At 48.3% G+C, this 24,036-nt stretch overlaps 11 protein-coding genes across 11 annotated transcripts; 5 read left to right on the forward strand and 6 right to left on the reverse strand.

The window, feature by feature from the left end:
• Window positions 1–185: 185 nt before the first annotated feature.
• On the reverse strand, window positions 186–2,091 carry N7516_007229 (amidase; the record flags this gene model as incomplete). Its single annotated transcript, XM_057219949.1, has 5 exons — window positions 186–1,094; window positions 1,171–1,365; window positions 1,427–1,699; window positions 1,770–1,791; window positions 1,844–2,091. The coding sequence occupies 5 exons, from the start codon at window positions 2,089–2,091 to the stop codon at window positions 186–188; spliced, it is 1,647 nt and encodes a 548-aa protein (XP_057074040.1).
• A 427-nt stretch (window positions 2,092–2,518) lies between these two features.
• Window positions 2,519–4,878, forward strand: N7516_007230 (CeGAL family transcription factor; the record flags this gene model as incomplete). Its single annotated transcript, XM_057219950.1, has 5 exons — window positions 2,519–2,635; window positions 2,723–2,814; window positions 2,863–3,870; window positions 3,930–4,527; window positions 4,609–4,878. 5 exons carry the CDS (start codon window positions 2,519–2,521, stop codon window positions 4,876–4,878), a joined length of 2,085 nt encoding a protein of 694 aa, XP_057074041.1.
• A 265-nt stretch (window positions 4,879–5,143) lies between these two features.
• N7516_007231 (uncharacterized protein) lies at window positions 5,144–6,854 on the reverse strand (the record flags this gene model as incomplete). The annotated part of the gene is made up of 3 exons (XM_057219951.1): window positions 5,144–6,205; window positions 6,262–6,558; window positions 6,618–6,854. Coding segments are annotated over 3 exons (1,596 nt in total), but the record flags the coding sequence as incomplete, so codon positions are not given.
• Window positions 6,855–7,465: 611 nt separating this feature from the next.
• Window positions 7,466–9,377, forward strand: N7516_007232 (glycoside hydrolase family 32 protein; the record flags this gene model as incomplete). Its single annotated transcript, XM_057219952.1, has 2 exons — window positions 7,466–8,957; window positions 9,016–9,377. 2 exons carry the CDS (start codon window positions 7,466–7,468, stop codon window positions 9,375–9,377), a joined length of 1,854 nt encoding a protein of 617 aa, XP_057074043.1.
• A 334-nt stretch (window positions 9,378–9,711) lies between these two features.
• Window positions 9,712–11,603, reverse strand: N7516_007233 (putative amino acid transporter; the record flags this gene model as incomplete). Its single annotated transcript, XM_057219953.1, has 2 exons — window positions 9,712–10,527; window positions 10,578–11,603. 2 exons carry the CDS (start codon window positions 11,601–11,603, stop codon window positions 9,712–9,714), a joined length of 1,842 nt encoding a protein of 613 aa, XP_057074044.1.
• Window positions 11,604–11,930: 327 nt separating this feature from the next.
• On the forward strand, window positions 11,931–13,100 carry N7516_007234 (cytochrome b5 reductase family protein; the record flags this gene model as incomplete). The annotated part of the gene is made up of 1 exon (XM_057219954.1): window positions 11,931–13,100. The coding sequence occupies one exon, from the start codon at window positions 11,931–11,933 to the stop codon at window positions 13,098–13,100; it is 1,170 nt and encodes a 389-aa protein (XP_057074045.1).
• A 220-nt stretch (window positions 13,101–13,320) lies between these two features.
• N7516_007235 (O-phospho-L-serine:2-oxoglutarate transaminase) lies at window positions 13,321–14,713 on the reverse strand (the record flags this gene model as incomplete). Its single annotated transcript, XM_057219955.1, has 2 exons — window positions 13,321–13,890; window positions 13,949–14,713. 2 exons carry the CDS (start codon window positions 14,711–14,713, stop codon window positions 13,321–13,323), a joined length of 1,335 nt encoding a protein of 444 aa, XP_057074046.1.
• Window positions 14,714–15,459: 746 nt separating this feature from the next.
• Window positions 15,460–16,705, reverse strand: N7516_007236 (putative GPI anchored protein; the record flags this gene model as incomplete). The annotated part of the gene is made up of 2 exons (XM_057219956.1): window positions 15,460–15,763; window positions 15,825–16,705. The coding sequence occupies 2 exons, from the start codon at window positions 16,703–16,705 to the stop codon at window positions 15,460–15,462; spliced, it is 1,185 nt and encodes a 394-aa protein (XP_057074047.1).
• Window positions 16,706–17,914: 1,209 nt separating this feature from the next.
• Window positions 17,915–19,286, forward strand: N7516_007237 (glycosyltransferase; the record flags this gene model as incomplete). The annotated part of the gene is made up of 2 exons (XM_057219957.1): window positions 17,915–18,561; window positions 18,626–19,286. 2 exons carry the CDS (start codon window positions 17,915–17,917, stop codon window positions 19,284–19,286), a joined length of 1,308 nt encoding a protein of 435 aa, XP_057074048.1.
• A 482-nt stretch (window positions 19,287–19,768) lies between these two features.
• N7516_007238 (uncharacterized protein) lies at window positions 19,769–20,158 on the forward strand (the record flags this gene model as incomplete). Its single annotated transcript, XM_057219958.1, has 1 exon — window positions 19,769–20,158. The coding sequence occupies one exon, from the start codon at window positions 19,769–19,771 to the stop codon at window positions 20,156–20,158; it is 390 nt and encodes a 129-aa protein (XP_057074049.1).
• A 1,901-nt stretch (window positions 20,159–22,059) lies between these two features.
• Window positions 22,060–23,833, reverse strand: N7516_007239 (tRNA modification GTPase; the record flags this gene model as incomplete). The annotated part of the gene is made up of 3 exons (XM_057219959.1): window positions 22,060–22,078; window positions 22,140–23,677; window positions 23,738–23,833. The coding sequence occupies 3 exons, from the start codon at window positions 23,831–23,833 to the stop codon at window positions 22,060–22,062; spliced, it is 1,653 nt and encodes a 550-aa protein (XP_057074050.1).
• Window positions 23,834–24,036: the final 203 nt, after the last annotated feature.

Consider the following 24,036-nt stretch of genomic DNA (forward strand, 5'->3'; position numbering starts at 1 on the left):
ATTCCTATTCACTTCCTATATAAAACATGGATTCTCTTACCACTTTCATTAGTAGATGAAAATCAAGTTGACGTACCCAAATAACAAGAGATTATATATAGTAGAATTAGATGTATAGAACAAGTGTATAACCATATGTTCACCCATTCTTCATCCCTTATATCTACAGAGGAGTCCTAGACAACTCAACTGGATTTGTTGACATGACATTTCCAGAGTTTCTCAATAACTGTAGCGGCCCCTAGTACCTTCTCTTCGTGGAGTTTCTTCCCGATGATCTGCAGATTCACCGGATATCCATCCACCTGTTTCGCATTGTAAAGATCACAATTCCACTCGTCCTGACTGTTTCTGGGGACGTAGGGTTCCGAAGGCAACACATCCAGCTCAGCTCTCACCCTATCCACTGGGAAAGTCAAAGCCGGATAGTCCAGGAAATTCCAAATCTTAGTATAGCCAACCCAACGGAATTTCCGATGAGGCACAGTCGTATGCGGCAAGGTAGGACCCAACAGAACATCGACAGCCCGACCCGACGGAGACCGCACCGCATTCCATTTATCCAGATATTTCTTCTGCGCGGTAGCTTTCCGTTTGTTCAACTGCCAATACTCATAAACCGAGATAGCCTTACCGCGGTTAACCAACCCTTCAACGTGAGGAATAAACGGTTCGCCGGCAGCGGCTACATCCCGTCGAATATCCTCACCCCCATCGACCGTGTAGAAGAGATCCATAATTTCAATGCAGCCGGCATGGTCAGATGTGTCCCAGACCACAACCTCGTGGCCTTGTGCTTTAAGCCCTTCTGAGAGTTCTAACAAGGCGCGCGCAATAGGCGGGTGGACTTTTACCACGCCATCATCCAGTATCAAGCCGACAACCATAGGTCGGTCTTGGAGTTCTTGGAATGCAGTGTCATTCCAGGGAAGAGGAGCGCATCGCGGATCAAGATCCCAGGGCTGACTGTTCGCTATCAGACGGCTCATGTAGCAGATAGACGAGAGATCTCGGGCCATCGGACCAATGGCAGATGGGACATGTTCTTGGCCTTCAGTAGAGACGGGTACGCCCTGGTAGGGGAGCCGAGCGCTCTATTTTTGGGGATCATAAGTATTCACCAGTGAAAAGAGGGAGAAAGGCAGCTTGTTCATGGCGGTTGGTGCTTACGCTTGGTTTGAAGCCATACAAGCCCACTGTAGACTGTGGGATTCTTGTGTTTCCGCCGATATCAGTTCCGAATCCAAATAGTGATCCATGCAATGTCAACAAAGCACCTTCACCACCAGTTGAGCCACCGGGTGAGAAAATCGGATTGCGAGGATTGGTCGTGAGTCCCCAGAGAGGATTCTCGGTTTCGGCCCACTGGAGATAGAGTCAATCTCCGAATAAGATACTGTCAGTGATAAATCTCAGACGAACGAACCATGATACTCTGTGGAACGTTTGTCTTCGCAATGATGATGGCACCCATTTTCTTCAAGATCTGCACGATCACCGCGTCTTCCTGGGCCGGGGCAAAGGACCTACCGACGTATCCCAGGGTCGTGTCAACGCCTTTGACGTTGAATTGATCTTTCAGCGTGATTGGAATTCCATGCAGGGGACCTTTGAGCTTTCCAGTCTCTGCAAAGTCAATATCTAGTTGCTTTGCCTGTTCTATGGCATCTTCGAATAGAATCTCGGTCAAACTGTTTGTCTATCCATGCCGGATTTGATCAGTGAGTTGGTTGGGAATAGAAATGGAAACGAAGATGCGAGGTATATACCAATTGGTGTGCTACCACAGCGCTACCGATGATATTAGTATGTGGGCTGTTTCAACCCTCAATAAAAGACACACCGTTGGATATATGCCTTGATCACTTGTTCTGCTTGGAACTCTCCTTTCTCCAGACATTCCAACAGAGAGATGACACTGTCAATATTTGTGATCTTTTGGACCGAGGGATCTTCTAGCCGAGTACGTTCCTCGGGATTCTGTACTTGCGGCAGACGTTGAGCTACATCGACTAAGTATGGTGCAAGGAGTTGGTCTCTGATGAGCCGTTTCTGGAAGACAATCTCTTTCCAAGTCGGTAAGCTGCCCATTTTTCTAAATTGGGGTCAATTGTAGTCTTATTGGAGGTCAAGACTAGCTTAATATAGTCAGCTAGTCTGCTCTGCTCTGCTGTCCGAGAGCCACTCTTATCAAGTGGAGAATGTGGCACACTTCTCGTCAAATACCACTGCGGGGGATATTTGGAGTAATTTTCAGTCTTTTTATCTTGTCGTGTTCTTTATATTCCCCAATAATTTGGAGTTATGTTTGGATATGATATCTTTTTTTTTTTATTTTTTTTGAATTGAGAATATGTTGAAGAAGAGAAAGAAGAAGAGGAAGAAGAAGAAGAAGAGAGAGGAGGCGGGGAAGGGGGCCAATTTGGATGTGGGTCCAACCTTCTTCTTCAACCTCTCACTAGATTTTTAATCTCATCTCTGCCTGTGATATAGCTCGAGTTCAAGAACTTCATGAGTTATGGAATCAAGGAGATCTCCTACGGGTAATACGCCCACTGCCACTGGTGCTATACGATCACATAAATCGGCTATCGCCAAGAGAGCGTGCGACCAATGCAAATTCCGCAAGATCAAGGTAAGACATCCCATTCCCCCTCCCCCTTTTATGTATCAAAATTTCTAATGAGCATATGAACATATGAACATACTAACTTGCTTCCAGTGTAGCTTGTCACAGCCCTGCAAGGCTTGTGAGTCCATGGGCTTCGAGTGCACATTCCTTCAACCACAGAAGAAGCGCGGACCAACCGGGCAGTGAGTAATCACCCGTGACTGTGAATAATATCACTGACTGGGATAAAGTCGCGTGTCGCAAATTCGACAACAGCAAACTGTTATAACCCCTCAAGAAGAATCTAAAAATGGCTTTCAATTTCAAACTCCAACCTCATCGGTGGAGTCCGGACAAGCCGGTGCTTTGCCCGGGGCAGCTTGGACCCCAACTCATGGTCCAACTACGATTCCCCTTGAAGGGGCCGGAGGACTGCCACCTTCAGGTATACCACCTCCAATGGCACCCTGGGGTGAGGAAACCCCATCTATAGATTCTCACAGCAACAGCGCCGGCGCCATGAGCTGGAACGATCGAAATGATGTCGAGTACTGGCTTCCAGATAATCTGGATTCTCAGGTCCCTGTTTTCGAATATCCAGGAAGTAATGTATATCTCAGGCCATCTCTCCCGTCTATCATTCAACCAGTACCCGATGCTGGCACCATTGGAATGCCTCCGCAGGAAGCTCCAAATATGCCATACTCACCAACTGTGGGGTCCATGCACTCAGATACCCAGGAGACTGATGCAATTTGGCCGTCCACAATCAACGAAGCAAATATGATCCCCTGGATTGACGTCTACTTTGATCGACTACATCCGACCATACCCGTTCTCAACCGATCATCCCTGTACACTTCGATGATCACACAGGAACATCGCAAGAACTCTCAATTCGGTGCCATGCTTTTGTCTCTATGTGCATTCTCGCTCACACAACCAATTGAGATCAACGAGCGGCCGACGACCTCATCTCGAGCTCTGCAGGCACGAGCCATGATGAACGAAGCGACCAAAATGCGAAGTTGTTCGGATTTTGGCGAGAACCCAACCATCGAAGCTGTCCTAACCAGCTTTTTCCTCTTTGGCTGTTTGTTTGGGAGTAACCAGCACAACGCCGCGTGGCTCCGGATTCGGGAGGCACTAGATCTTGCGGCCACGCTGGGGTTGAATGATCCCGAGTCTTATCAGGATCTGTCTGGGGAAGAGAAAGGCCAGCGGCTACGGACGTACCTCGTCCTCTCTATTACCGAAAGGTAAGAAACGAGAAACGACCAACTATCTTATAAATCGACTCGCTGACTATGAACTCCAGAGCCTATGCTTTGCAACGGCGACACCCAATCACCTTCTGGGGGAAGCCGGGATTCACCATGCGGTCAGTGCATGACTTTATCCACAGCGCCACGCATAGCGTCGTCTCCGGCATTATGGTCCACAACGAGAAAGATGCTGAGGGGATGATGGGTCTCGCACGAATGATGGAACTATTCGATGCTATCGACGAAGATGTCATCGACTGCTGGAACCGCCGATGCGATAGTAGCAACGGCTACTGTCAGCGGCTCACCAAAGCGAAGGCACTCGCCATTCATCAAAATCTCAATCGAGTCAACCAGGCTGAACGATATCGCGGCTATGACTGGTTCGAGCGAGCCAAGGTCGGCCGTGGCGAAACTAGCAATGCCACATTTGCCATGGGCCTACGAGAGACTCAAGCAGCCGACGTTTTTATCACCCAGAAATGGCTCCAGAACCGTGTCTGGCTCCTTTCCTCAACTCACGGGCTTCTGAGTGCCCATTCGGAACATCCCGAGCTAACCTTCGGATATGCCGTATCCGTTGCTGAGACCACTCTTCAGCTGTGTCAGTCATTACGGTTGAGCTCCATGGAAGCCCATGGCATCGGTCTGGTATGTAATTTATTCTCATCTATAATCTGTAAATGGGTTCGGCTTGTGAAATTGTCTCCTTACTAACAAATTAATATTTAGACCGAAAAACTGTACGATATCGCAATCTGCGCAACAAACATCCTATGCAATACAAGCCCGTCTTACGGGGTTGGCATGAACATGCCCGTCAATTTCACTGAAAGAATACCATCGACCACGACTTATACGCCCCAAAGTCTCGCGGAAGACTTCTTGTTACTTATGACCAGCTTCCGTGGTGGAAACCATCCTTATCTGGAGAAGTATAGAGCTCATCTACGCTCGCTCCAGATTATGGAACCCAAAGCCCCGGAGTGGCCGCAACGATGACTGAAGCTGTTACAGGGGGCTTTTTGATTTTTTCCAATTGTATGGAATGGGTTATATGATTTTTTTTTTTTTTTTTTTAGAACTCATTGACTCACGTTGTACATGGAAACCCCATTTTTGACTGGATTCTGCAGTGTGCCAATAGAGCGAGTTTAACTATACCCAAGTTTATTTATATGTCCATGGTATAATGCGAAGAGCACAGAGCATTTACCCTGCAAGTATATTACAACCTTCAATTAGAGTAGAGACATAAATAGTTGGATCATGTCAACCCTTTTGACGCACGGGACCTCAGCTCATATGAAGTCTCATACGACCTCCACTTCCACATAGGGATCTTAGCTGCATACATCTCATCGATCTCGGCAAAAGTGCGGCCACGCGTCTCCGGCATAAAAAAGTAGAAAACCACAATGATGGCAGCCATACAACCAGCGAAGATGAGATAAGTCTTCGCGCCAAGGTCCGCCGCATCCGCCGAAGTTAGCTGCGGCACGACGAGAGTGGTGATGACGGCGGTTGTTTGCGCACATGCAATTGTGTAGGCCATGGTATGGTGGCGGAGTTTGGGAGTTGCCATTTCGGAGGGCATGAGGTTTGACAGTGAGAAGAAGGAAGATGCCCAAAAGAAATTAAATATAAAGGACAAAGCGGCGATGGCCATAGTAGCTTTCTTGTTTCCTCTGTCGAAGGCTAGGCCACCGGCCACGGCGTCAATTACGAACAGAATCCCCATTCCAAAGAATGCTGTGGGACGTCGACCGGCACGGTCGATGACCAAGGGTGCGGCAATGGTGCCTGCTAATGTGCAACAAGACGCGATGATTGTCAAAGAGAAGGGATCTGCAATTCCCAGCACTGTCAGGAAGACAGTTGTATATGTTGTTGAAAGAATGATGCCTGATATTTGATTAAGAGAGAAGAACGAGCCCGCCGTCAGGGTACGTCTGAGGTGCTGTCGCTGGAATATGTGCCAAAACTTGGTCTCAGCGTGTAGCTGGCGCTCGCTCTCTTCAGAGAGCCTCATGAGACGGAGTTCATCTTCAACTTCGTCATCGCTGGACCCACGCAGTTTCCGTAGGCTATGTCGAGCGTCTTCGATCTTCCTCTTCCCGGTCAGCCACTGTGGGCTTTCTGGAAGGGACACTGTCAAAAGTATGAGCAACACAGGCAGAGCACACTGTACAGCCAGTGGGATCTGGTACGAGAGATTCCCATGGATCTTTTCCGTTCTGAAGACCACCGTGGTACCTACCACGCCAGCCGTTAGATTCAAGATGTTCATTGAACTGACACATCTTCCTCGTATAGAAGCGGGAACCACCTAAGAGTAAGAATAAGCGAGATTGAACATCGAACAGGGGGGTAAAGGATCAATACCTCGGAGATATACAAAGGGGCAGTTGCATTTATAATACCCAAGGCAACCGAATTGATAGAACGACCTCCCACAAAGGCCCCCAAATTTGGAGCAAAGACCTGTAGTAATCCACCACCCACAGAGACGAAATATGCAATAATCAACGGCCATTTGCGACCAAGGTGGAAATTCATTGGTGAAGCAAGTAGACCTCCAATCACCGATCCCACCAATGGAAGGGAAAAGACCAGATTTTGATTACGGGCCGTGAGAACATATTTCCCAGTGACTGGGTTAGGTCCTTGGAATTTCTCCACCTGCGTTGGAATCAGCTTTGGATCCTTGGATCTTTTTGTTATGATGCAGCAGCACCCACAAAACCCGGTAATGCAGCAACCGGTGATATAATCTTGTCATCGAATCCAAACAAGAATGAGGCGGCACCAAATACTGTACAGGCGAAGATTAATTGAACATTGATGGCTGACTTTCGATGTGAGTCCCTGTTGGAGTAGTCGACATGTTGTGTCTCCGTTGAACCACATTTGTAAGACATGATACGTATAAGGCCACACCCTTGAAGACAGATTTTCCATGGATATATATTAATTGGTTCTATATCGATTCATGGTTGAATGTGTTGAATGTGTTGGATGTTGGATGTTTGGGGAGGAGGAGAGAGGAGGATAGGGGAAAGGGAGATGTTCCCCGGATCCCCCGGATTTTCTTTCCCTAAACCCTAAGGCCCCCGGATTTATTTTTGTTCGAGTTTCTCCGAGATTTCCCATTTCAGTCAATTTCAGTCAATTTCACCTGCAAAGTGATGAAATGAGATCTCTCATGACTTGGATATACTCAATTACCCCATCGGACCATCTTCTGATCATCTCTTCGACTTATTTGCCAGTTTAATTGGATTTTATGGGAATTTCGCCGATAATCCTCCTGCAAATGCCGAATCTATTTCCGATTAACCCCCGAATCGGGAAATCTTCGTTGAAGATCAGGTGTTTCCATGATCAAGTCTTTTGTTTTCTGGGAGTTACAACCTCAGGCTATAATAAGGTACTACTGGATGTGTTTGGTGGCTGAAGTTAACCCTGCAATAGATCCTGGGAGTATATCTTGGGAGTATATCTCTATCTCCTCCACTTCGTCCCACGACGACACATCCTTTTCTTTTCTTCTTTTCTTTTAATTTTTGCATCAGATCAAATATTCAATATGTCTGCTCCAGTCATTACAGAGTCCGACATGCTTGTCCTCCAACATCAGCAAAACACTGGACAATATCCTTGCAAAACTTATGAAGAGAAGAAATGGCCTCAGAATTCTTCACAATGGAAACCATCATTTCATGTGAAACCACCAGCAGGATGGATGAATGATCCTAGTGGATTGGGATATGACTCAGAAACAGGGTTATATCATTTGAGCTTTCAATGGAACCCGCACGGGAATGATTGGGGCAATATGTCCTGGGGCCATGCTACATCGCCAGACCTGGTGTCATGGAAGACATCCACTGATCCCATCTTGACACCCTCTGCTGAATACGATCGCTTGGGCGTCTTTACCGGATGTCTACAGCCAACTGATATCTCCGGACAGGTGGGAGCTCTCACAATCATATATACCTCCGTGAGACATCTCCCAATTCATTATACGTTACCATATACATTCGGAAGTGAGACTCTCAGTGTAGCTGTTTCGCAAGACGGAGGCGAGACCTGGGAACGACAGGACTGCAACCCGGTTCTCACTGGCCCACCTTCACATCTCAACGTGACGGGCTGGAGAGATCCCTTCCTCACCACTTGGGCTGATGGTCCTCTTTCCAAACACACACCGTCAACATTATATGGCTTTATATCAGGAGGAATCTCCAATAAAACTCCCACCGTCTTTGTTTACACTGTCCAAGCAACAGATCTCACCAAATGGGATTTCATTGGCCCATTGATGGACGTCGGCCTCAATCTACGACCATCTCGCTGGTCTGGCGACTATGGCATGAACTGGGAAGTCGTTAATCTGATGACCCTGAGCAATGACACTGGCACTTGTCGGGATTTCATCATCATGGGGGCCGAAGGCTGTGTACCGTTGGATAGTTCGAACCAAGATGGGGTCCAAGAAGCACGCCAGAAACGAGTGGCCCGAGCCCAGCTCTGGATGTCTATCAAATCCAACGGGGAAAAGAAATCGATCTCCACAGACAGTCCTCTGGCCTCATATGCATTCTCTGGTATCTTCGATCACGGATGCTATTATGCGGCTAACTCGTTCTACGACCCTCAAACCTCACAACGTATCGTCTATGGCTGGATCACGGAAGAGGACCTGTCTGACTCTCTGCGCCATCGCCAAGGATTCAGCGGCTTGGTTTCTCTTCCTCGTGTGGTGGGATTGATAACATTGAAACATGTCAAGCAGGCACGAATCTCGCAGTTGAGTTCGATTACTTCAATCGACGCTGTCCCCGATGCACCTGGTTCTGGTACCTTTACGATTCATACCATGAAGATCAGCCCAGATAGTCGACTCACGCAGCTGCGACAAAGTGCCCGGGAGAGACATCTCGCAGGGGTAGCCCTGTCCACAACGCCTTCACAAAGTGATATGCTGTTGGGAACATCTAAATGGGAAATCGATGCCGAATTTTCGGTTAGTAAATCATGTGCCCGTGTGGGTATCAAGATTCCACACACTTCTGGTAAGACATTCCGGTCCGCTGGGTCTATCTCGTATATATACTGATACTGTTCTTCAAGATGGTCAAAACTGCACGACCCTTTCTTGGGATCCACGAAGTGAGACCTTCGAAATCCATCGACCTTTGATTGACAACACCGAAGTAAACCACGGCTATGAAACTGCTCCGCACACGCTATTTACTTTCTTGAATGAGCATGGCGAAGAGGTTGAAGAGACACTTCGAGTACACGCCTACTTTGACGCCAGTGTGTTAGAAGTGTTTGTCAATGACAGAACGGTCATCTCTACACGAATCTACCACCCAGCAGATCATTGCTTGGGACCACTGTTCTTCGCGGTGTCTGACGCCGAAGCAAACGATGAACAGCCAGCGGCAGTTCTCGAGCGGGCTTCTATTTGGGATGGACTTGGTGTATGAAGAATTGCAATATGCAAACATTAATGAACATTATATATAGTATGCGACATGTAGTATGCAGCGCAGTAGATTTTAGTAATAAAACAAGGTAGAAGTAGATGCGGCATGGGGCATCTTGAAACCAGCAAGAAGATGAAGCAATCAAAATGCACCCGCCTAGAGCTAGGTCATCACATCGTCGCCAAAAAAAGGCTTCCATTGCAAGCGCCAATACACACACGAACACCAAGCATAGCTTTCACTTCGTACCACACACACCCCAGCTATATATATGCATGGGTATCACAATCATAAGAGCAAAGAAGAACGGAGCGGACGGAGAGTTCCCCCGAACCTATCGAGAACCTCGCTTCCAGAATTTCCAGCTGGGAAGATCGATTCGACCATCTCGCTGGTAGATACGCCAGTAGTAGACAGGTACGCCGGTGATGATGAACGCGACAACGATGAGGGTTTGCAGGGGCTCGGAGATAACAGCCCGACTGAGGAGGAACAGGCTCACGCAGCAGAATATGATGGGCGTGGTGATCCAAGTGCGGTAGGGACGCTCCAGATGGGGTTCACGGATACGGAGGACGATCAGGCCGAGAACGGTGAGGAAGTAAAAGGTGTATCCGGCTACACCGTAGAAAGTGACAAGGGTGCCGAATTCGCCGACGACGATGTAGATGGCAGTCAGAGCGCTGTTAAAGGCCATGGCATAGATTGGCGTGAGGCCAAGTCTGGAGTCATCGCCGAAGAGGCGGGAGAGGGACTTGCGGGCCCAGGAGCGGCGACGTAGTCGGCTGCTTGCTGAAGGGCCTTGCGAGGGGGAGGCGTGGAGACCGATGCGGCCGAATACCGAGGGGAGATAGCCTTCCTTTCCGGCTGCGTAAACTAGACGGCCGCTTGTGAAGGTGGTTGCGTTGAGGGCTCCGAAGCAGCTGGCTGAGACGACGAGAGCTAAAATCAGGGCCCCGGCGGCGCCGAACACTTTTGCGCCGAATTGTACGGCGACGGTGTTGCTTGCCTCAATGGTTGAGTGAGGTAGAACGAGGAAATATGAGACATTGGCCAGCAGATAGGACAGGATAACCAGTGGCATGGCCGTGTGGATAACTCGTGGCAGATCGCGGTTTGGGTTCTTGAATTCGCCTGTCACGTAGTTGGTCTGCAATATGTGAGTGGGAGCATTTTAGAAAGAGCTGAGTCTCAACTTACATTGTCCCAGCCGTCAAATGCCCAGAGACCTGCATACAGGGCCACTGCAAAATCAGAGATCTCGGTGTTGGTTCCCTCGAACCATCCTGTTGTCTTCCATTCTTCGCTTGCGTTTCCTCCAGCCGAGAAGCCAGTCACCGCGACTATAATGCCAATGACGGTGACACCCAGCAGAGCAACGAACTTGAAGAACATGAAGAAATCACCAATGCGTGTGGCGAACTTGGTGGAGATGCAGTTGAGCAGAGTCACTGCGACAAGTCCTCCAAATGCAACACCCTTATTGATCCAAGGATTGACGTCGCCCACATCAGCGCCCACAAATGCGCGAACGACATACTCGCCAAAAATGAGAGAGATAATCGCCGCAGAGCCAGGTTTCAGTACTAACACAGCGCACCATGCAAAAAGGAAGCCCGTCAGCTCTCCAAAGATCTTGGACAGATATATCTGTGAGCCTCCATTCAATGGAATTGCCCCTCCCAGCTCTGCATAGCTTGCAGCCCCCGTCCAAGCCAATAGACCAGCCACGGCCCAAACGATGAGCGAGGCACCCGGCGACCCCGCGTTGGCGTTGACCTGACTCGGCGACGAGAAGATACCAGATCCAATAATCAGCCCGACAATGAGTGACAATCCGTTCAGGTATGTCAATGTCTTATTCCGTTCCAGCGATCCATCTGTGAATCCTGGCCTGTCTGCGGACGGAGTACCTAGGGGCGCGTAGCCACCTTGTGTTTGCGACAGCGGGAATAGAGTGCCCCCGAAATCGAAAGCCGAGGAGATGGAGTATGAGCTTTGAGCTCTGTGGCGGCCTGTTCCTAGCTCGGCATCTGTATGCGATTCTGCGAGAGGGTCTTCGTCTTCGAGGGAGAGCTTGCGGGATGAGGAGATGCCGTCGGGGGAAGACGAGCGTGATGACCCGCCTACGGAGCCGGGGGATGAGGATGCGAGGGAGGCGAGTTCTAGTGAATCTCGAGGCGCAGCGAGGCTGCCATTCTTGTTGCCTTGATATGTATTCGGCATATTCTCTTTGTGTTTAGCGTGTCTAGCGTCTATAGGTCGTCAAGGAGAGAGAGAGAGATATGGGGGAGGATGGCGGAAAGGTATGTCGTCAGGAGTGGCTAAGGGGAGTCTCCATTGCCTAAAGAGAATATCGAGAATATCGAGAATGTCTCGAATGTCAAATCTGTAGAGAGAAGAAATCCCCAAAGTGTGAGTTGAAGTGAAGAAGAAGAAACCGCTAAAGGGGTGCATTTTCTTGTCGATCGCCCAATCGGCACTCTCTTGGCCTCGACTTTCGGACTTCCGCCTCCCCGCGATTTCTTTTTTCTCCTTCACTTGCACTTCCATATGAACAACTTATCCTCTTTATACTGTAGAAGCAGTCAAGGTCTCGGAGCTGTAGCTCGGCCTGTACGCTATGCTTCAACCTCGGCAACCCCAACGTCGTCACCAAAGTCCTCCCGTTCCAACTCACGCCGCTGGCTAAGCATCGTCTTCGTGGGCGCAACAGCAGCAGGTACAGGCGCCTATATCCGATCTCAAAATACATCTTCCGCAACTTTGAACCCTGAAACATTTACCAAATACAGCCTTGTATCACGCGAGCCCGTGTCAGCAACCAGCAGCCTCTTCACGCTGCGACCACGCAAACCTAGCGACAGCAACTACGATGTTTACGAGGAAGCATGGCAGACAGGAGTCTGGAGTGTGATGTTCAAACAACCACAATTACAAATCGGACGAGATTACACGCCACTACCCACGACGGCGGCGACATCGCTAAGCGTCGACGACGAGAATGAGGGCTGCCTGCGGTTCTTTATTCGGAAGGATCCCTTTGGAGAGGTCTCGCGCTATCTGCATAACATCGATGTAGGCGCTGACGTCGAGATGCGTGGACCCAAGATCGAATGTGCTATACCGAAAGAAACGGAGGATATTCTCTTTATTGCTGGTGGGACGGGGATTGCGCCGGCTCTGCAGGCTGCATATTCTCTTTTGAATCGCAAGCACACTGAGCATCGGCCGAAGATCCACATCTTGTGGGCGAATCGGTTGAAGGATGACTGCGCTGGTGGTCACAGTGACTCCCTGAAGCCGCAGCCACGCCGGGGCTGGTTCCCTGGGTGGCTTGGCTCGTCGAATAGTCAGGATACTATGTCGGAAAATGTTGTGGATGGTGTGCGAACGGAAGACAGTTCTATTATTGTACGAGAGCTGGAGGCGCTCAAGTCCCAGTATCCCGGACAGGTCACCGTGGATTACTATTTGGATGAGGAGAACACTTTTATTAGAAAGGAAGATATCCGAGGTGCCATTGCACCAACTTCCACGAACGATTCTCGCAAGAGCAAGAGCAAGAGCAAGAGCAAGTTGATTTTGGTTTCCGGTCCTGAGGGATTCATCAGCTACATGGCTGGGCCCAAGCTGTGGGCACAAGGCCAAGAGCTTCAGGGCCCCCTAAAAGGAGTCATCAAGGAACTTGATCTCAAAAACTGGTGTGTGTGGAAGCTCTGAATACTTTCTCTTGGGCTTTTGAACCATTTTGTACCAATACCGGAATCATTTTGTCATTAAAGCATATATATAGCATGGATACACTGGGAGTTATGTTGAATAAACAGTCACAACTGTCCTGGACACATTCTAGCGTCCTATTTCGTTACCCATCACACATTCCTGGCCCAAAGCCCCAGGTTGAATTCGCTCAAACACCGATGTTATATCCAAACACGATCTACTGTTCTGCAGCAAAGTCCTCGAGGTACTTCACCAACTTCTGCACGTTCTCTAATGGAACCGCATTGTAGTTGCTGGCACGCATGCCGCCTACACTGCGGTGACCCTTGAGGCCCTGGAGAAGACGCTTCTCAGCGCCCGCGATGAACTCCTTTTCCTTTGCATCGTCGCCACCGCTGACACGGAAGCAGATGTTCATGCGGCTGCGGACGCTAACATCAGGGACAACCTGGTATACTTGCGGGAACTTGTCCAAAGCACCGTAGATAAGCTGTGCCTTCTTGTTGGCGATTTCCTCTTGCCCGCTGACCTTTTGGACGCCAAACTGGGCCACCAGGTCGGCCATGACCTGACCGGCAATCCAAAGGTTGAAGATGGGGAGGGTGTTGTAGAGGGAGTTGTTCTTTGCGAGGGTTGCGTAGTCGAGAACGGTTGAGCCGGGGAGACCGCCAATGTTCAACCGTTGGAGGAGAGCAGGGGGAGGAGTCGCAGTCTGGGGGGGAAGAAGATCCTTGCGAACGATGGCAATGGCGATACCGGCAACACCGATGTTCTTCTGTGCACCACCCTGTATATATTGTTAGTGTACTAGTCTCATAACGAGGGAAAAATCGAAGCCAACATACGAAGATAACAGCGTATTTACTGACATCAACCTTGCGGCTGATGAAGTTGGAGCTCAAATCAGCGACGACGAGACGCTCATCTTCGGCATCCTGACCCTGAGCCTCCAATGACTTGGGGAGCTGCTGGAATTCGACACCATCGACGGTCTCGTTGTCGCAGAAGTAGACAAACGCCGAACCCTTGCCGCCCTCCTTCTTGGTAGGAGTCAAGGACCAGGAATCTTCCGCGGGGATTTTTCCGAATTTCCCATTGTTGGCCTTGCGAGCATCAAGAGCAATATTGACGTACTTCGAGCCGATCATTCTGCTCGCTTCCTGGGCAGCCTTGAGTGACCAAGATCCAGTCACGAGGTAATCCAGCTTCAGCTCCTCCTCGATTTCCTTCTGAAGTCTCTGGAAGACCAATTCATCAACCTGAGCCTGTTCCGCATCGGGCTGTGCCTTCTTCACGTCGGCCTCGGCCCTGCGACGGCGGCGCTCAATCCAGACGGGGACCAGGTTCTGCACGACAGCGCTGAACCCGCCACTGCCTCCGGCTTGCATGAACAGGACCTCATAGTTATCAGGGATATCGAGGAGAGCGGAGAGGTTTGCTTTGGCATCGTTGAGGATCTTGTTGGCGGCGGGGGAGCGGTGGGAGATCTCGCCGAGACCGAGACCGGTATCGTTGAAGTTGACGAATGCCTTTGCGCCGGCTTCAACGACTGAAGTCGGGAGAGGGGCTGGACCAGCTCCAAAGTAGGAGACTTCTTGACGGGAAGGCATGATGTGATTAATTAAGGTGGGCTGAGGTAGAAGAGAAAGAGAGAAACGGGAGGGAAAAACCTCAAAAAGTGTGGACCGCAGTGGATCAACCTTGGAGGAAAAGTAAGAAGGGATATGGGCTTTTTATATGTTCAAATGACAGGGATTTATTAGAATTTGAACGTGTAGCAGAATATATTCACCGGATCTACGTTCATAAGCCGAATTGGCTGATTTATGTTGTATACAACATAGGTCCTAACTGTGGCGGGGGTATGAGTCAATTTGGTATGGGCCATTGAGTCACTATCTCGGAAGTTGAAGAACCAAAATGATATTTCTAAGTAAATACTACGTACTCACAGACTTAGGTATATCACTATTGTCTACAACAGTAGGCTCCAATCTATTCGAGGGTTCAAGATCAACATGGGAATGGCGGGGTTGATCGACACATACAAGGTTGTATAGTATGGAATGGTTGTTCTCCAGGTATATGTAAAAGGTATATATATATATATATATAAGATATGAAGTAAAAGATCCTATTCTCTTCCTAGATCCAATTGCTAACTATTCTAACTCTTTACTGAGTGAGACTGAGATGTAAAAGATCAAGACCGATATCGGCAAAAGAGTCACGTGCTATACTACCTGGTTTGCAGTGTTTGTCTCCGAAGTATATAAATTACAAGTCAACACCACCTGAACTGGTCGAACTATTTTAAATACGAAACCAAGGAAGACCACATACCATAGATTCTCCCCTATGAAATCCGATATAGTAGCGAGCCAAACCCAAGCACATCAAAGCCACCTGACGTCGAGCCGTAATTTCCACCACCACCCTCAACCCCGTCCGTGGAATTCGCATTCACCAAATCTCGGTAGGCATCTGTCCAAGAGGAGTCGAGGCCCTTTGTCTGGCCATAATGAGCGGAGAGCAGCTCGAAACCGGGACGAACAGTTCCCCGCGAATAGTTTGAAATAACAGTCTGATTTCCCTCGAAGCTTTGGTATAGGGTGTAAGGCACCTCATCGCCAACATTGTACTTCGCGACATATTCAGCCCTAGATTAATCAGTCAATAATTATGTTTGAAGCCAATGGTATTTTACTATAGAATACTGACGCATTGAGAATTTCGTTACTGTATTCGGCGAAAAGGTCATCTCCCTGGTTAAACGCCTGTTGGGCGATGATACCAAGAAGCACAAGGTCCAGTGTGGAATGGCCCTGGTCCCGGCCAGCTTCTTGTCCTTGTGTCAGGACCTTGCCCGAGCCAGATTCCGTGTAATTGGCAACCGCAAAAACAGGGAGAGCCCCGTTGGAAGGGCCGGTGCGGACATAGTTCAACGCGTAGTCGTACATGGTTTGATTATCGGTGAAGATACCGATAGCAAGAAGAGATGCGAGGTTACATTGATCCCAATTGGCGTAGTAGTGATAATTGTCCTGACCGTTATGTTCTTCCATGAACCGCGTGTTCATCGAGGCAAATACATTCGTCAACATGGTCGCAGTAGCAGTCTTATTACTGCTGTCCCAACCAGAATAATCAGACATCAGCTCTGCTGCATTGGCCATCTGGTACCCATAAATACCGGAGGCCAGGAATTTGTCGCTGGTACCATCGATGGCGGTCAGCGTGACAGCCCATGAATTCAGAATGTTGACTGCGGCATCTGCATAGCTCGTATCGTCGGAGATTTTCCAGCGTACGGCAAGTTGGTACGCGGCCGCAGTGTCTTTATACAGGGACGGATAGTTTTGCCCATCGACGCCGTTGTCACCTCGATACACCGTCTCTTTAGGGTTAGGCTGGTAAGTTGACTGAGCATAACCGCTCGTAGTCAATAAAGTCCATGTGGTGTTCCAAGGTTCATCCTTGTTAACGACATGTTTCTGGATGCGCTCGAAATCCGACGCGGTGTGAAGCGCCCCAGGGTGAACAAAGGCTGCTGTAGACAGCGAGAAGGAGAGTAGAGACAGATAAGAGAGAAAAGTGGGCATCTTGGAGGTGAAAGAGTGAGAGTACCGATTCAAAGTAAATAGCGCTGGTCTTTTGAATAAATAGTCGAACCTCCTGATAGACAACCCACTGTGTAGGATAGATTAAGCCAAAAGAAAAAAAAGACTATACAACATACGAACCTTAACCTTGCCCCCTGTTTCAAGTGAGAGCTCTATAAATTCACCAAAATCATTCAACCCTCAGAGGTGACGGGGAAAGGTCGGAGACTGTCCGGCTTAACGCGCGTCCACCGATCTGATCTTCAGTCCTCCGTATACTCCGTATACTATACTATATCCAGGTGTTCATGCATTAAATAAAAACCCATAGAAAAGGTTAGCTAAGAGCTGAAACATAAACTAAGTGACTATGGATTCTATTTTGACCAAAGGGCTGCTCCCCCCGTTGGATTTAAGCAGATCCTAGCCGGAATTGCGATCGACAACCGATATTAATACAACGAACATGAATTATTTTAATCTATACTCACTCAGGGGGTAGAGTCACACTTTCCAACTTGGGATACGGAGTTGTATGTTGTATATACCTAAGTAGTAGAGGCGAATGAACGACAATGTGCCCGTACTGATCTACGGAGAAGAGTACGGAAAAGAGCCCCGGGAGAATCTGGGGCTATTAAAAAGGCTACATAGACGTAGATAGATTGTAGAGAACACAAAATCCAAGTATATAACCGTCTATAGTCCAATCAACTCGGCGGGATTCGTTTGGATATCCCCAAGTCCGTAGTGGCCTGAGGAAAGGACATCGTATTTTGGGGGCCATTTCTATCCTGAATTTTAAGGAACAAGCTTCATTTCTCTGCTCTCTCATTCTCTCACAATGAGTCAGTCTCAAGTACATCCATCTCGAAAGATCTTGCCGGTGGTTACTACCGGGGGATTCACGCATGCCGGTAAAATTCACACGAAATGTGACAGATATAGATACTAAAAGAACCTACATAGCTCCTATTCTAGAAATTGGCCGGGTCCTGGCGGACCGTGGCCACGAAATTGAATTTGCGACACTCTGGGTGAAACCCGAGTATGACTTTGTCAACAAGCTTCATCAATTAGGTCCTGGGCCAACCGCCGAGCAACTCGATGGTCACTATCGACGTATGCAGGCTTGGGATATCACCAAGGGTATTGGACAAGCCATGAGATCCAAATACCTGTTTGACTCATTCTGGCCTCAAACCTACCATGGCCTCAAAAACGATCATGGATGATCCCGTCACTCGACCGGACATGATAATTGCGGATTTCTTCGTTGAAGCAGCCAACGATATTCACTTCGAGTACAAATTCCCGGTTGCAATCGTCGCTCCCAATATGCCTCTCTTCCAGTTACCTTGTTCGTACATCCCCGGCCAACCAGGCTTCCAGCTTCCAGGGACCATGACCTCTGAAAATGCTCCGATGTGGCTACGCATTATGAATGAGATCTTCCTCGTCCCGGATCTTCCGACTATCATACGTGCAGGGAAATGGAGCAAGAAGATGCGAAGTGACAACGGTGTCTTTCATCCACCTTACAAGCCCAGCAAACCAGACTATCTCTTCTTTGTCAACTCTTTCTTTGGGCTGGAGATCCCGCGCGATCTACCTCCAACCGCTGCTCCTGTAGGTCCTCTCTTGAGTCCAACCTACCTGCCACTAGACCAGGAGCGTGGGGCATTTCTGGCCAGCCATACATCAGTGATCTATATCGCCCTTGGGACTCATATCATCCTGCCCCATAAGGATGCTGCCAAGATACTGGAGGGTGTAAATCGTCTCAGAGAGGGTGGGTTGATCGACGGTGTGGTCTGGGCTATGGGCAAGACCTGTCGAGCAGACCTTGACCGCAGGTAAGAACTTACACCATTAATGAGAACAAATCTCCCCTTCTACTGACAGCTGGAAACTTTCTAGCGCCCGCTTCTCATTCAAAACCGGCAAATCGAATAAAACCATCCTGGGCGATCTACTTGACAACAAACATCCGGATTGGGTTTTCTCATTCTTCGCACCTCACCGTGCCATCCTGGCCAGCGAATCAACCAAGCTCTACTTCACTCACGGTGGAGGATCTAGTGCCAATGAGGGTCTTTATCAAGACAAGCCAATGTTATCAATGGGTATCCTCTCAGACCAAATCGCCAACTCCACACGGCTCGTCGCAGGAGGTGTCGAGTCATTAAATAAGTTTGACTTTACATCTGACAAGATCTACGACAAAGCCAAGAAGATTCTCAAATCCGAAAACGAAATATACAGCCAGAATGTGCTGCGCTTACAGCGCATTGCTCATGTTGCTAGTCGTCGCAAGTACCATGCGGCCGATCTTATCGAGGAAGTCATGTACGACAACGAGCTACGGTTCAAAGATGGTAAGGAACTGCGACCTATGCACTTACAGACCGCCGATATGCTAATGTCTGCTTTTAAAGCCAATAACTGGGATTTTTACGCTGTGGGTGGGCTTGCTCTAGCTGCAGTTGTGGGATCAACGTGGATTGCGGGTCACTGTGTGATCGGACAGGTTCGATATATTGCGTTTGCAGGTTGGGAGAGTTTGATAGAATACTTTTAACAAGTAGGGTTTGTTTGAGAGACATCGAGGCAGTAGTAAATTATTGAGAAATACACATATTGATTATGGTTATGGTGTAAATCTGGCAAGGCAAAGCTATGTGTAGGACTCTTCAGTGTCAACCGTTCAAGCCATGGCTTTTATAATTCCTAATGCTGAAAGGAGCTGATGTGAGTATAAGAATTATCCAATATACTAGGAGTATAATAATATAATAAGCTGGAATAGCTGGAATAGCTGAAATAGCAAACAGCGTAGTCAAGACGCGTCCCAAAACAGCAAGTACACTCTTCACTATAAAACGGGCACAAGTCCACCTCTCCTTCTTCTTCTTCTTCTTCTTCCCTTTCACTCCTTCACATTTCATCACCGTCCTCTATCATCCATCATCGATTATCGATCGTCTGTCGATATTCGACCATATCATTGACCATCGATTCACTTCCAATCCACCACTCTTCACATCCACACCCTCAACCACGATGTATCTGCGCCCTGCAGTACGTCAAGACCACGAAAACCCTCTGGGTCTCCCAATCTATGAATGCTGGTTTTGTCCAACCAACTGGATTGGATTCTCTGGTCTCCTTTACCACCTTGAAGAAGGTCGTTGTGTTAAGCGAGACCGAATTCGTACCCTCGCTTTTGAGACTCCCGAATATGGCTTCTATGGCAACAAGCTTACCGATCGAAATCCCTTCTTCTGCTTCCAATGCCGGGCCCAGTTTCCTGAGGTCTCTCACCTCTACAACCATGCCGAACAACATCCTTCCTGCTCTTACTTGCTCAACCCCTCTGAGTGTCTCGGTGCTCTCCGTGACTTTTACATTGAGTACTACGAGTGCCCTGGTTCTGACTATGTCAGTTACTAGGTTTCTCTCATCATGAATACTAATGTCAACCTGCCATTGCAATTATGGTGGGCTGTTTAGTATGGTATGAAGGACTTTGAGGGTCAGTTCGGTTTCAGAGAGGGAAAGAAGATATCAATGGTTTCTTTTTCATTTGTTATAGGGAAGAAGTGTGATGTGCAATATTGCAATACTGCAATATGGGTAGAATAGCTTCCATCTCCAAATAACATTCCAATCTTTTTATCTTCCAGTTCGTATGTTATTGATAGAACTTAGAATACTATGCCAGATGAGACTCTGTATATTAAGTTTAGATGATTTTCCAAATATATACATATATATATATATATATATATATATGGAAAGGCTTAGACAATAGATAAACTAAAGGAATAACACAAAGAAAGATGAAAGAAACACAAAACAAAAAAGCATGGTTAAACAAAACCCTTAACAGGGTACAAGTATCACTAAATAAAGCTAAACAGACCTTACAGCAAGAAACCATATGGATCGACAGGGATAATGAAGCTATTCATAGCACATCCTGCACGTCCTGCACATCCTGCACAACCAGACATCGGTAGTTATCCAGCCTATACTCTCCACCTTCACTCCCCCTACCAGCCTATTAGCTTATTATAGACCCTATTATTCTCTTTTATAAGCAAAATAAGGACTACTAGATAGTCCAGTTACATTCTAGTCCAAGGATGCAAGGTACTTGTCAGCCCCAACGACAGGGTAATGGGATGACGAAGTTCTGCACGAACACAACGTGGGTTTCTTATTTTATTCTCCGGGGCATTTTTGTCTTTGATATTCTTTCTTTTCTTTCTGTTTCTATTTTTGATTGGATTTATACAATCCTTCTAGAAGGGAATTCTCCATGCAGCTATCCCGCTATTCTTAGATCTGACATGAGTTTTACAATTGAAACATTTGAACCCCCCGATATCTTAGTCCAGTAGAAAATAAAGAGATAATACAACCAATAGTAAAAGAAAATAAAAAAGAAACAATAAAAAGAAAATACACAAGTATAGAAAGATCAAAATATCCCAAATGTGCGTAATCCCAAACCATCGACCACTAGGAAGCATGTTTCAACCTCAAACTCGGCATTTCTATAGGACTAACAGCTGAAGCTCGTCTCAGCATTAGAATCCTTCATGATACCGTAGCATCCATGACGACAAGAATAAATTCCAAGCCTCAATGTAATAATAATCTACGGCGTGCTATGTTACTATATTTCGGCCTCGGATACATAGCCCTAACTGAGACACAACGGCAAGTAGCCTAGGTACCTTACGGAGAGTCCCTATCCGGATCCCTGACTCAGATAGATCTTTCATGTTAGACAGACTTTCTCTGCGTCTTTGACAAGGACAATAGGAGTGTGTTTCGGAAATGACCCCGGGGTTCGTTGGATGCCTGGGATGTTGAATGGGGCCCCGGCAACCAAGGCAGACAATTTTAGGATGTCCTTTTGGCTTTCCTATAAGTATCGAGTTGTTGGAACGGTAGTGGTTCTTGTTCTATCATTGTATACATTATTATTCTATCGAGCTATTCATACATTCCATCGGCTTGTTCCTTCTTCGATACATCTCCTATCTACACGTTGAAGCTATTCCAGCATTTATCTCTGCCTAAATCATTCATCATGCTGCCTCCTGTGATGGGTCGAGGAGGGTACAATTTCCCAGCCAACCGTCCGTGTCCCAAGCTTCTGTCTGGCCAGAATTAGGCTGTCCAGAATGTACATGGACAATACACCCTCGGCAATCATTTCAATCGCCTCAATTGCAATCAGCAACCAATGGATATCACGACTCTTGCCAAACACTTGAGGTTATCATGAGACAGCGTTGCAGGTCAAACTCGTCGTTGGAGTCATACTTGAATCGGACTCTTCACTTGCCGACACAGAATCTACGACAGTCAGCTCACCATCCAGACCAGAAGACCAAGACCAAAATCCTCCAGTACTTACTTCTCAAAGACAACTCCCAACACATCCTCGACATCTCCACTCTCGCCTTTTCCTGTGATCTTGGCCAACATATCGGCCGCAAAGCGCAGATGTTCCGCAGCAGTGACGATATCGACTTCAGATTCAGCATGGGAATCAAGGGAGCCCAGTTCTTTCTCGTGCGAGGAATCAGAACATCCAGCAGAAGAAGCTTGAGATAGGAAGTCATCCAGATGATCAAGGCATCTTTGAAGATTGGAGCTTTGGCGATGCGTGACACCTAGAGAATCTTCCCAATATGAAATATCATACTCCCGATCTCCATCCACGCCAAGGGGTGAGGCAATCTGCTCAAAGGTCGTAATTAGTCCACGTAGAAAGACCTGTAGATTCCCGGGATCTGTAGTGGTATGGAGAGACGATGCTCCCCGCTTGGCTTCCTCGCAAGAAATGGCAAACACGCGGTCTATCGGGACCGAAGGGAAGATGTCGTGGATCGTATCAGACAATGACTGCGGCACACCACTTTCCAACGCGGAGTGTAGCTTATCGTACTTGTTGATGGCTACAAGGAGACATTTTCCCGCCTCCACGCAGTCATTAACAGCATCAAGCACTTCGGGCTCAACGAATAACCGAACCCCAGTGGCTGTATCTTCCAGCGAAACAACCACAATAACAACATCGGACTCCAAAGCTCTCTCTCTAGCCCTCCGAATTCCCTCTTTCTCGACCGCCCCAATCACAATCCTCCCACCATCTCCAGAACCACTCTCAGCCCGAATCCCCGCCATATCCCCAAGCTTACAATACCATCCCCCAAGATCAACCCCAACATCAACAATATCCCTCGTAGTCCCCTGCTCCGTACTAACAATAGCCGCCTCCTTCCCAACAACCCGATTAAGCAAGGAGCTCTTCCCGGCATTCGGCGCACCTAACAACGCAACCCGAATGCCATTCCTAAGCAACTCCCCACGCGACGCATTAGCAATATGGAAACCGATCTGCACGGTCAGCGCGCGCACCTGACGCGCAACAGACGAAACAAGTTCCTCGGTCGACTCATCGAAATGCTGATCCTCCGAGAAATCAATCAACGCCTCCAGTTCACCGCGCGCATATAGCAAACCCTGTCTCCACCGCTCGTACCGGTTCAGCAATGCATCGCTGGATCCACGCACGGCCAGTCTGCGCTGTTGCTCTGTATCTGCGGAGAGGGTGTCGCCGAGGGCTTCGATTTGAGGGAGACTTAGACGGTCGTTCATGAAGGCGCGACGGGTGAATTCGCCCGGTTCGGCGTAGCGGACTGTTTGTTCTGGGGTGTTTGTTTGGGCGATTGCTGAGAGGACTGCTTTTGTTATTGCTGGGCCGCCGTGGATGTGGAGTTCGAGGATTTCTTCGCCTGTTGCCGTTCGCGGGGAGGGGAAGTAGAGGACTAAGGCGCCGGCGTCGAGGATTGTGTTTGTGGTTGGGGGTTGGGTTGGGTCGTAGAGGGTACGCAAGGATGCATAGCGGGGTTTTGGGAGGGGGTGGTTTGGGCAGAGACTTTTGTATATCTAATTGGGGTTGTTAGTTCTGGTGATTTGGTGATTTGGGGTTGTCTTGCGGAACCATACCGAGGTACAGGCGGGACCTGATACGCGAACGACTGCAATGGCTGCTCGTCCGGTTGCAGTGGAGAGCGCATATATTGTAGAGTCTCCGTCTAGCATGAATCTAGTAGGGCTGGTCGACGAGAATGCTCGAGCTTGTCCGGGAGTCCGCCGGGGACCTGGCAATTCGGAGAAAAAGCCATGACGTCGGATATAAGATCTATTTGATATCGGTTGCCATGATCGGCTCGTTGATGTGCTGAAGGGAGAAGCCCAACGCAGTACTCGGCGATATGCTCGCATGCGCAAGATTGAACCAACGA

This window comes from Penicillium verrucosum, assembly GCF_028828655.1.
Source record: "Penicillium verrucosum strain IBT 35672 chromosome Unknown utg000002l_segment0_segment0, whole genome shotgun sequence".
Taxonomy (NCBI): domain Eukaryota; kingdom Fungi; phylum Ascomycota; class Eurotiomycetes; order Eurotiales; family Aspergillaceae; genus Penicillium; species Penicillium verrucosum.